This window comes from Scheffersomyces amazonensis, assembly GCF_036850825.1.
Source record: "Scheffersomyces amazonensis strain UFMG-HMD-26.3 chromosome Unknown RJT21scaffold_6, whole genome shotgun sequence".
NCBI lineage: Eukaryota > Fungi > Ascomycota > Pichiomycetes > Serinales > Debaryomycetaceae > Scheffersomyces > Scheffersomyces amazonensis.
The window spans coordinates 1088028-1101684 of NW_027042746.1; the positions used below are offsets into that span (position 1 = coordinate 1088028).

Below are 13657 nucleotides of genomic sequence, written 5' to 3' on the forward strand. Positions count from 1 at the left end.
CGCTAGCTTTACGCATGCCTTATTTTTCAGCTATTTTTTGTTCTCAAAAATTTGGCAGTGATAAAATTGTAAACAAGAAACGGCAAGGAAGAATACCAAAAAAAAGTATGCTTCCGAATTGCCATGAAGAGAACTCGAAGAAGTTAAAAAAAATCAATACAAGATTTTATCCATCTTTATCTTTCCACGTAGTATTATATCAAAGTGATTCTTGGAAGTACAGATGAAATAGTAAAAAGTTCTGTTATTAATTAAGGTTTCTTGATAGATCTAGAGAAATAAGTATCTTGCACGTGAAATGCCAAGAATTGGATTGAAGTCTTTAAGGGTAGGTTCAATTAGAGAATCGTAATTTTTTCGGATATATTCCGAAATTGGGGTCAGAAAGTACGTAAAGTTTGCCTCCATCAAAATTAGTTAACACACAGGCTGTTTAGGGAATATGGAATCCAGCCAGCTTTCCGCTTATGTCATATGAAAAGTCTTGTTTATATTTTTCACATAAGCTTCCATTTGTCATAAGCTTCCATTTGTCATAAGCTTCCATTTGGCATAAGCTTTAATATATAATGTAAAAGTATGCATTATTGCTTTTGACTTTGCCCTTGCAATAAATTCTAATTATGTAACATTTGAAAACAGTCCTGAATCAAAGTCTTAGGTATTACAGTAGCAGGCCTTTACAGACATGAATATTAGTAGGAGGTATCATAGTTCGTATAACGATGTAACCTATGCAATCTAGACCCGTATAAGGCAAATATAAGTTCCATTGTTCATATTATACCACATGAAAAAAGCTTTCGCGCCCTGTTATACTATTAAGCATTTAATTCTTGGTTTTGATCAAAAAGAGACGATGTAAACCCTTGCCGGTTTTGATCAAAAAGAGACGATGTAAACCCTTGCCCAATATTAAGCAAGCGAATTTATTTCTATTCCGATAAATAAACATATTTTTTATTATGTCTAAGTATTTCATTTCAAACCAAATAATAAGATTACGAACTCCCATCCACAAAAATCCTTTCTACTCTATTTTAAACCAACTCCTAATTCCTATATTCAAGTTGAGATAAACCTTACCTCTTAACTTCCTGCTTAATCGATCGTTTAACAATTCCAGAATATAATTGCCCTAAGGGCAACTTGGTACATCTTAACCTTTCCACATTCAAAAATGGCTGAATTTCAGAATTTCAAAAGTAGAAAAAGCCGCATAAAAAATAAAAAATAATTTCTATAGGGTCCTAACTTTGCAGCAAAATAAATTCTTTCAACGATCCCTGCAAAGTTTCGTCCTATAACCATGGGTAGGCTCTTGCAGAATGTGTATAACCTAACATTATATTAAAAAAATACAATTAACAGCTTCATAAAATTAACTGTATACTGAAATGAATATATAATTGAGCTAATATTCCAGTTATAGAAATTTTGCAGTAAGTTTAGAAATCAAAGACCAATTCGGAAATTCTATTGTTTATATAGCTGTAATAATCATATTTAAACTTTCCAATAATGAATGGATTAAAATCAGCTGTTATTTTGCTACTACATATAGCATTCGTATTTTCAGCTGAAATAACCCAAAACACAGTTGATTATGGTCTTATTCAATTTACACTTGGGACCACAACCATAGATCCAAATGTATATTGGTCTATAATTAACAACCAGATTACTAGTATAAACGGTGATCTTAATGTGGGCAGTGGTGGTGGTCTATACATCACCAGTATTTCAAATTTAATTGGTCTAGATGTTAATTTAAATGGAAATGTTCAGAATGATGGAATTATTTCATTTAATTCAGTGGATTCAATTCTTCAAAGTAATTATATTGTAACCACGGGTATCGCAGGAGCTTTGGGAACCTTTGTTAACAATGGTGAATTTGTCATGGCTTCTAGTGGAGCTCTTGGTTTTGGTTATATGACAATTAATACAGGAACTTTAACTAATAACGGTTTGATGATTTTCTACGATACTCAGAATGCCGGTGGTCAAGTTGTTCTTGGAGGACCAAATATTGGTAGCGGTATGACCAATAATGGTCAAATTTGTTTGTATAATGAACTTTATCAACAACAATCCGGTATTGCGGGAACTGGTTGTATCACCATGCAAGCCAACTCCACTACATATCTTGCAAATCCATTTTCATCTTTCACAGGACAAACATTCTACTTGGCAGGGAGCTCTTCCAGTATTATATCAGCTCCAACAGGAAATATTATCTTCGCAAGTAATCCTGTTACTGTAGCTGGTTTTGGAAATGGTAATATGGTCGCTTTAACTGCAACATTAAACCCTCTATCACCATATTCATACAGTTCAAGTACAGGGATTTTAACACTTAACAGTATTACCTTAGGACTGCAACAATTCGTTATTGGTAAAAATTACAATAGTGCCAACTTCAAAATAACAACAGACTGGGATGCGGTCTTGGAAGGAGTTATAGCTCCACTTAATGCTGTAACATATACTGGCCCCGTCCCCAATGCTACTGTCCCATATAACTGTGCATTATGTGACATTATTCCAAGCATCCCTGGGGTCAATGGAACGGAATATACCACAACAACAGTATTCACTACTAGTGGAACAGTCTGTACCGATATAGACGAAGTCATTATCACAACTGACGTAAACGGTGAATTTTACAACTCAACTATCCTATTAACAGAGAAATGCTCAACACCACCATATACCACTTTCTCTACTACATTCACCACCACCGAATCCGATGGATTTGTTGCTACTGATTCTGGTGTTGTTGTTGTGACCTCCAACAGTGACGGATCCTTGACTTCAGAAACCTCGTTGTTCCCAACCGAAAGTGATCCATTTACTTCCTACACCACTACATTCACCACCACCGAATCCGATGGATTTGTTGCTACTGATTCTGGTGTTGTTGTTGTTACTTCCAACAGTGACGGATCCTTGACTTCAGAAACCTCGTTGTTCCCAACCGAAAGTGATCCATTTACTTCCTACACCACTACATTCACCACCACCGAATCCGATGGATTTGTTGCTACTGATTCTGGTGTTGTTGTTGTTACCTCCAACAGTGCAGGTAGTGTTATTACCACCACTTCGTTGTTCCCAACCGAAAGTGATCCATTTACTTCCTACACCACTACATTCACCACCACCGAATCCGATGGATTTGTTGCTACTGATTCTGGTGTTGTTGTTGTTACCTCCAACAGTGACGGATCCTTGACTTCAGAAACCTCGTTGTTCCCAACCGAAAGTGATCCATTTACTTCCTACACCACTACATTCACCACCACCGAATCCGATGGATTTGTTGCTACTGATTCTGGTGTTGTTGTTGTTACCTCCAACAGTGACGGATCCTTGACTTCAGAAACCTCGTTGTTCCCAACCGAAAGTGATCCATTTACTTCCTACACCACTACATTCACCACCACCGAATCCGATGGATTTGTTGCTACTGATTCTGGTGTTGTTGTTGTTACCTCCAACAGTGACGGATCCTTGACTTCAGAAACCTCGTTGTTCCCAACCGAAAGTGATCCATTTACTTCGTACACCACTACATTCACCACCACCGAATCCGATGGATTTGTTGCTACTGATTCTGGTGTTGTTGTTGTGACCTCCAACAGTGCAGGTAGTGTTATTACCACCACTTCGTTGTTCCCAACCGAAAGTGATCCATTTACTTCGTACACCACTACATTCACCACCACCGAATCCGATGGATTTGTTGCTACTGATTCTGGTGTTGTTGTTGTGACCTCCAACAGTGCAGGTAGTGTTATTACCACCACTTCGTTGTTCCCAACCGAAAGTGATCCATTTACTTCGTACACCACTACATTCACCACCACCGAATCCGATGGATTTGTTGCTACTGATTCTGGTGTTGTTGTTGTGACCTCCAACAGTGACGGATCTTTGACTTCAGAAACCTCGTTGTTCCCAACCGAAAGTGATCCATTTACTTCGTACACCACTACATTCACCACCACCGAATCCGATGGATTTGTTGCTACTGATTCTGGTGTTGTTGTTGTCACTTCAGCTAGTGATGGTTTATGGACAACAAAAACATCGATATTCCCAACGCAAAGCGAGCTGTATATATCGCATTTTACGTTTACTAGTACCGAATCTGGTGGGTCAGATATTTTTAATTCTGGTTCTCTGCTTTCAGGCGACAGTAATGAATTAACTTGTACCACTCCAAATGTCCATACCTTATCTGGAATTGTAATAGTCACATATAATTCTAATGATCAAATAATAACAACAACTTCATTGTTCCCAGAGCAAACTCAGTACGAATGCTACACTACTACATTCACCACCACCGAATCCGATGGATTTGTTGCTACTGATTCTGGTGTTGTTGTTGTTACTTCCAACAGTGACGGATCCTTGACTTCAGAAACCTCGTTGTTCCCAACCGAAAGTGATCCATTTACTTCGTACACCACTACATTCACCACCACCGAATCCGATGGATTTGTTGCTACTGATTCTGGTGTTGTTGTTGTTACCTCCAACAGTGACGGATCCTTGACTTCAGAAACCTCGTTGTTCCCAACCGAAAGTGATCCATTTACTTCCTACACCACTACATTCACCACCACCGAATCCGATGGATTTGTTGCTACTGATTCTGGTGTTGTTGTTGTTACTTCCAACAGTGACGGATCCTTGACTTCAGAAACCTCGTTGTTCCCAACCGAAAGTGATCCATTTACTTCCTACACCACTACATTCACCACCACCGAATCCGATGGATTTGTTGCTACTGATTCTGGTGTTGTTGTTGTTACTTCCAACAGTGACGGATCCTTGACTTCAGAAACCTCGTTGTTCCCAACCGAAAGTGATCCATTTACTTCCTACACCACTACATTCACCACCACCGAATCCGATGGATTTGTTGCTACTGATTCTGGTGTTGTTGTTGTTACCTCCAACAGTGACGGATCCTTGACTTCAGAAACCTCGTTGTTCCCAACCGAAAGTGATCCATTTACTTCCTACACCACTACATTCACCACCACCGAATCCGATGGATTTGTTGCTACTGATTCTGGTGTTGTTGTTGTTACCTCCAACAGTGACGGATCCTTGACTTCAGAAACCTCGTTGTTCCCAACCGAAAGTGATCCATTTACTTCGTACACCACTACATTCACCACCACCGAATCCGATGGATTTGTTGCTACTGATTCTGGTGTTGTTGTTGTTACTTCCAACAGTGACGGATCCTTGACTTCAGAAACCTCGTTGTTCCCAACCGAAAGTGATCCATTTACTTCCTACACCACTACATTCACCACCACCGAATCCGATGGATTTGTTGCTACTGATTCTGGTGTTGTTGTTGTTACCTCCAACAGTGCAGGTAGTGTTATTACCACCACTTCGTTGTTCCCAACCGAAAGTGATCCATTTACTTCCTACACCACTACATTCACCACCACCGAATCCGATGGATTTGTTGCTACTGATTCTGGTGTTGTTGTTGTTACTTCCAACAGTGACGGATCCTTGACTTCAGAAACCTCGTTGTTCCCAACCGAAAGTGATCCATTTACTTCGTACACCACTACATTCACCACCACCGAATCCGATGGATTTGTTGCTACTGATTCTGGTGTTGTTGTTGTTACCTCCAACAGTGACGGATCCTTGACTTCAGAAACCTCGTTGTTCCCAACCGAAAGTGATCCATTTACTTCGTACACCACTACATTCACCACCACCGAATCCGATGGATTTGTTGCTACTGATTCTGGTGTTGTTGTTGTTACCTCCAACAGTGACGGATCCTTGACTTCAGAAACCTCGTTGTTCCCAACCGAAAGTGATCCATTTACTTCCTACACCACTACATTCACCACCACCGAATCCGATGGATTTGTTGCTACTGATTCTGGTGTTGTTGTTGTTACTTCCAACAGTGACGGATCCTTGACTTCAGAAACCTCGTTGTTCCCAACCGAAAGTGATCCATTTACTTCCTACACCACTACATTCACCACCACCGAATCCGATGGATTTGTTGCTACTGATTCTGGTGTTGTTGTTGTTACTTCCAACAGTGACGGATCCTTGACTTCAGAAACCTCGTTGTTCCCAACCGAAAGTGATCCATTTACTTCCTACACCACTACATTCACCACCACCGAATCCGATGGATTTGTTGCTACTGATTCTGGTGTTGTTGTTGTTACCTCCAACAGTGCAGGTAGTGTTATTACCACCACTTCGTTGTTCCCAACCGAAAGTGATCCATTTACTTCCTACACCACTACATTCACCACCACCGAATCCGATGGATTTGTTGCTACTGATTCTGGTGTTGTTGTTGTTACCTCCAACAGTGCAGGTAGTGTTATTACCACCACTTCGTTGTTCCCAACCGAAAGTGATCCATTTACTTCCTACACCACTACATTCACCACCACCGAATCCGATGGATTTGTTGCTACTGATTCTGGTGTTGTTGTTGTTACCTCCAACAGTGACGGATCCTTGACTTCAGAAACCTCGTTGTTCCCAACCGAAAGTGATCCATTTACTTCCTACACCACTACATTCACCACCACCGAATCCGATGGATTTGTTGCTACTGATTCTGGTGTTGTTGTTGTTACCTCCAACAGTGACGGATCCTTGACTTCAGAAACCTCGTTGTTCCCAACCGAAAGTGATCCATTTACTTCCTACACCACTACATTCACCACCACCGAATCCGATGGATTTGTTGCTACTGATTCTGGTGTTGTTGTTGTTACCTCCAACAGTGACGGATCCTTGACTTCAGAAACCTCGTTGTTCCCAACCGAAAGTGATCCATTTACTTCGTACACCACTACATTCACCACCACCGAATCCGATGGATTTGTTGCTACTGATTCTGGTGTTGTTGTTGTTACTTCCAACAGTGACGGATCCTTGACTTCAGAAACCTCGTTGTTCCCAACCGAAAGTGATCCATTTACTTCCTACACCACTACATTCACCACCACCGAATCCGATGGATTTGTTGCTACTGATTCTGGTGTTGTTGTTGTTACCTCCAACAGTGCAGGTAGTGTTATTACCACCACTTCGTTGTTCCCAACCGAAAGTGATCCATTTACTTCCTACACCACTACATTCACCACCACCGAATCCGATGGATTTGTTGCTACTGATTCTGGTGTTGTTGTTGTTACCTCCAACAGTGACGGATCCTTGACTTCAGAAACCTCGTTGTTCCCAACCGAAAGTGATCCATTTACTTCGTACACCACTACATTCACCACCACCGAATCCGATGGATTTGTTGCTACTGATTCTGGTGTTGTTGTTGTTACCTCCAACAGTGACGGATCCTTGACTTCAGAAACCTCGTTGTTCCCAACCGAAAGTGATCCATTTACTTCGTACACCACTACATTCACCACCACCGAATCCGATGGATTTGTTGCTACTGATTCTGGTGTTGTTGTTGTTACTTCCAACAGTGACGGATCCTTGACTTCAGAAACCTCTTTGTTCCCAACCGAAAGTGATCCATTTACTTCGTACACCACTACATTCACCACCACCGAGTCCGATGGATTTGTTGCTACTGATTCTGGTGTTGTTGTTGTTACCTCCAACAGTGACGGATCCTTGACTTCAGAAACTTCGTTGTTCCCAACCGAAAGTGATCCATTTACTTCCTACACCACTACATTCACCACCACCGAATCCGATGGATTTGTTGCTACTGATTCTGGTGTTGTTGTTGTTACTTCCAACAGTGACGGATCCTTGACTTCAGAAACCTCGTTGTTCCCAACCGAAAGTGATCCATTTACTTCGTACACCACTACATTCACCACCACCGAATCCGATGGATTTGTTGCTACTGATTCTGGTGTTGTTGTTGTTACCTCCAACAGTGACGGATCCTTGACTTCAGAAACCTCGTTGTTCCCAACCGAAAGTGATCCATTTACTTCGTACACCACTACATTCACCACCACCGAATCCGATGGATTTGTTGCTACTGATTCTGGTGTTGTTGTTGTTACTTCCAACAGTGACGGATCCTTGACTTCAGAAACCTCTTTGTTCCCAACCGAAAGTGATCCATTTACTTCGTACACCACTACATTCACCACCACCGAGTCCGATGGATTTGTTGCTACTGATTCTGGTGTTGTTGTTGTTACCTCCAACAGTGACGGATCCTTGACTTCAGAAACTTCGTTGTTCCCAACCGAAAGTGATCCATTTACTTCCTACACCACTACATTCACCACCACCGAATCCGATGGATTTGTTGCTACTGATTCTGGTGTTGTTGTTGTTACTTCCAACAGTGACGGATCCTTGACTTCAGAAACCTCGTTGTTCCCAACCGAAAGTGATCCATTTACTTCGTACACCACTACATTCACCACCACCGAATCCGATGGATTTGTTGCTACTGATTCTGGTGTTGTTGTTGTTACCTCCAACAGTGACGGATCCTTGACTTCAGAAACCTCGTTGTTCCCAACCGAAAGTGATCCATTTACTTCCTACACCACTACATTCACCACCACCGAATCCGATGGATTTGTTGCTACTGATTCTGGTGTTGTTGTTGTTACTTCCAACAGTGACGGATCCTTGACTTCAGAAACCTCGTTGTTCCCAACCGAAAGTGATCCATTTACTTCCTACACCACTACATTCACCACCACCGAATCCGATGGATTTGTTGCTACTGATTCTGGTGTTGTTGTTGTTACCTCCAACAGTGCAGGTAGTGTTATTACCACCACTTCGTTGTTCCCAACCGAAAGTGATCCATTTACTTCCTACACCACTACATTCACCACCACCGAATCCGATGGATTTGTTGCTACTGATTCTGGTGTTGTTGTTGTTACCTCCAACAGTGCAGGTAGTGTTATTACCACCACTTCGTTGTTCCCAACCGAAAGTGATCCATTTACTTCCTACACCACTACATTCACCACCACCGAATCCGATGGATTTGTTGCTACTGATTCTGGTGTTGTTGTTGTTACCTCCAACAGTGACGGATCCTTGACTTCAGAAACCTCGTTGTTCCCAACCGAAAGTGATCCATTTACTTCCTACACCACTACATTCACCACCACCGAATCCGATGGATTTGTTGCTACTGATTCTGGTGTTGTTGTTGTGACCTCCAACAGTGACGGATCCTTGACTTCAGAAACCTCGTTGTTCCCAACCGAAAGTGATCCATTTACTTCGTACACCACTACATTCACCACCACCGAATCCGATGGATTTGTTGCTACTGATTCTGGTGTTGTTGTTGTTACCTCCAACAGTGACGGATCCTTGACTTCAGAAACTTCGTTGTTCCCAACCGAAAGTGATAGTATTAGTTCTTCTTCGGAAGTATCTGAATTTAGCTCAGAAGGCTCCTCGACTTCTACTATTGATTTGAGAATTTCAAGTTCTACTGGTCTGTCATCTTATATTTACTCTTCCAGTGGTTATTATAATAATTCGATATCAGTTTCGGTGTTTTCTCTGTCTGTCGGAATAATCAGTTCTGATTATTTCACTGAATACACCACCACTTTCACCACCACCAACTCGGATGGTTCTGTTTCAACTGATACTGGAGTAGTGATTGCCACCACCAACTCATCCGGCGGTGAATACACCACTACTTCTATTATTTCGGGATCCACAACTAGCGCTTCTTCATCCGATTATTTCACTGAATACACCACCACTTTCACCACCACCAACTCGGATGGTTCTGTTTCAACTGATACTGGAGTAGTGATTGCCACCACCAACTCATCCGGCGGTGAATACACCACTACTTCTATTATTTCGGGATCCACAACTAGTGCTTCTTCATCCGATTATTTCACTGAATATACCACCACTTTCACCACCACCAACTCGGATGGTTCTGTTTCAACTGATACTGGAGTAGTGATTGCCACCACCAACTCATCCGGCGGTGAATATACTACCACTTCTATTATATTTGGATCGACTTCTTCAGCTGCATCATATTCTACAAGTATTGCGGCGGTTGCATCAGATTCATTGACAGAATACACCACCACTTTCACCACCACCAACTCGGACGGTTCTGTTTCAACTGATACTGGAGTAGTGATTGCCACCACCAACTCATCCGGCGGTGAATACACCACCACTTCTATTATTTCGGGATCCACAACTAGTGCTTCTTCATCCGATTATTTCACTGAATACACCACCACTTTCACCACCACCAACTCGGACGGTTCTGTTTCAACTGATACTGGAGTAGTGATTGCCACCACCAACTCATCCGGCGGTGAATACACCACTACTTCTATTATTTCGGGATCCACAACTAGTGCTTCTTCATCCGATTATTTCACTGAATACACCACCACTTTCACCACCACCAACTCGGACGGTTCTGTTTCAACTGATACTGGAGTAGTGATTGCCACCACCAACTCATCCGGCGGTGAATACACCACTACTTCTATTATTTCGGGATCCACAACTAGTGCTTCTTCATCCGATTATTTCACTGAATACACCACCACTTTCACCACCACCAACTCGGATGGTTCTGTTTCAACTGATACTGGAGTAGTGATTGCCACCACCAACTCTTCCGGCGGTGAATACACCACCACTTCCATTATCTCTGGTACTTCTTCGGCTTCGGGTATTGTTGTTTGTCGTAGAGATGGTTCTGGCTGTACGACATTCACAGAGTATACTACTACTTTTACTACAACGGAATCCAACGGATCTGTCGAGACCGATACTGGAATTGTCATTGTTACTACCAATTCGGAAGGTAGCTTATACACAACTACATCTATCTTGAGTGAAACTGAATACACTACTACATTCACTACGACAGAATCCAATGGATCTGTGGAGACCGATACTGGCATTGTTATTGTTACTACCAATTCCGAAGGTAGCTTGTACACTACTACTTCGATCTTGAGTAGTGGAATTATTTCAGTATATACCACTACAGTTACCACCACTGATACTGTTGGGGTTCCATGTACACAAACTGGTGTTGTTGTAGTCAGTACAGATACCGCAGGTAGTACCTATACTACTACTTCTGTTTTAACAGAAACTGTCACGGAACCATGTGAAACTACTACTTTTGCTACTACATTACCTAATGGTAAGGTTTCTAGTGCTACTGGTATCGTTATTGTTACCACCAATGGAGAAGGTAGTACTTATACTACTACTTCTGTTTTAACAGAAACTGTCACGGAACCATGTGAAACTACTACTTTTGCTACTACATTACCTAATGGTAAAGTTTCTAGTGCTACTGGTATCGTTATTGTTACCACCAATGGAGAAGGTAATACTTACACAAGTACCAGCTTACTTGGTAACAGTGGCATTGTTTCTGTCTACACCACCACTGTTGTAACTACAGATACCGTGGGTGTCCCATGTACAAAGACAGCAGCAGTGATCGTAAGTAGTGGCAGCGAAGGAGAGGTCTATACCAGTACTTCAGTTATTGAAACTGTTGGTGCAGAAAGTACTGGTGATGCTGAAGCTGTTACTAGTGCTGGTAATGCAAATCAATCAGCAAACGAAGTTACTGCCACTCTGAGTGTTGCTACTACTGAGACCCAAAATACAATAGTTAGTGGCGTAAGCTCTTCTGTTGCTACGGTCGCTTCTGCTGTTACATCTTCTACATCTCCTTCATCATCTCCATCAATTATTCCAGAGAGTTCAGGAGCATCTGTATCTGTCAGAAAGATCATGTTACTCGTTCCTATTTTGGCTACTTTTTTGGGTGCATTGCTCAATTGAGTACTTTATTGATTACCATTTTTTTCGGTTACTAGAATTTTCTTCAGATTTAATTGATTTCAATTTCAATATTATGGTCGAAAGTGATTATTTTCTAATTTCTTTTGCTTTTGATTAGTTTCTTCAATTTTGGCATGTTATTTATAAAAATTTAAATAGTCGTGTATCCATGACATTATTTATTATGTGTTTTTCAATTCTTCTTTTCGTTCTTTAATATATATATATATATATACTTAACAATAAGTTCTGGGGCCTTAGCTTTTGTATTTCGCTACTACATAGGTTCTACAATAATATCAGTCCTAATTGATAAAAATGAATTGTATTATCTTGGTTGTTGTTAAAATGAATTGGTTATTTAAATTTCAGAGAAAGTTTATGTTAATTATCGCCTTCCTTCTAGCATAGACTAAAAATAACAAAGATAAAGTAAGATTATTATAATATCGTATATTCAAATGAAAAATGAAATATTTAGGATGCGCGCCATGGTTTTGCATAAACTAAACGAGAAGCAGGATATGACTAAGGGATTTACTGTACATCCAGAGAGCCCCACTTTGAAGCAGAATTTGAAATTCTTTCTAGAACTTCACGCTTCTGAGTTTCAACTGTTCTAGGACAGGTGAAATTGTCCGGCTAAATAGCCAATATGTAAGTATCATAGGAGATTTTGTAATCATGAATTTATTTTTTCACCAACTCAAATTTTTAGTATAGGAAATTATAAGCCTGAAATTTTCTCTCCTTCTCGGACATTTGCTCGCCTGTTGTAATTCGTTCGGTTGACTTTTTTTCACGTAAAGCATAATTAGCCGAGTGCTTAATAAACTTTCCAGATCTCAATATAGACATTTTAAGTTTACCTCTTTATCTGAAACTAGAATATGTTAAAGAAATACTAAATCATAAAATTTTTGAGTAGTTTGCTATTAGCTGAATTACTGAAGATAAACTTAGGATACGGGAGTAGCAGGGCGCTTAGTTTGGTTATTTTGTTAGCTTGGACCCTCCTCAAAAGGTTGTCGTGTCCAAGTCGACGATGCACATGAAAGAAGGAAAAAATATGTCTGATAGACCCTTCATATTACTTTGTCAGAGCAGGTTATTGCTGAATATGGAAATTTGGCTGCAGGATGAGATAATTTTTGAGTATATGTACGCAGAGAAAACATATGTATGTCAACACCGCATTTCTATTGTTTGCAACAAGGATTAATTGATTTTTGACATAATTTACGGTTTAATTGAAAAGAATTTCTCTTAGAGTTATTAGAGATTCCTATTATCGATCGGTTTGATTTGTTTTATTTATTGATTCATGTTGCAGATTAAATTAACATATACGAACTTACAGTGATTCTCTTAATGTGAGATGTTCGTAAGACTGGTGATAGTAGATCATGAAACTATGAGGCTGATGTTTACTTTAAATCCATTTTTCAGCACTACTTAGAATCGTAATGTCCGCCTCGATATCATGAAATTCATAAATATTTTCTTTGGAGACTTTAACCAACTATGAAAATATATTATTTTATAAGTCTTAATAGTAGGTTTATTGGCAGCACTTCAACCGAAGGGTTATGATTTACGTCATAATCCTTTTAACATGATGCATCGATTAATGAAATTAGATTACAAGTACAACTAAAGCGCTTCTTAAAAGATCCCAAGGTATTCAATATATAAGAAATCAAAAATTTCCTGATGTTTTTACATAAGCTTTAACCTATTATTGCTAAGGTTGACTATTTGTTATATTAAGAATTCTTTTTTATCCTACTTTAGAATAGCTCTTATAAGA

The 13657-nt window shown here is 40.2% G+C and overlaps 1 protein-coding gene across 1 annotated transcript; it reads right to left on the reverse strand. All coding sequences in view use genetic code 12, as the record gives it.

The window, feature by feature from the left end:
* Positions 1 to 2289: 2289 nt before the first annotated feature.
* Positions 2290 to 2814, reverse strand: RJT21DRAFT_122605 (uncharacterized protein). Its single transcript, XM_064882458.1, has one exon. It carries the CDS (start codon positions 2637 to 2639, stop codon positions 2406 to 2408), a length of 234 nt encoding a protein of 77 aa, XP_064737020.1. The 5' UTR covers positions 2640 to 2814; the 3' UTR covers positions 2290 to 2405.
* Between the last annotated feature and the right edge of the window lie 10843 nt (positions 2815 to 13657).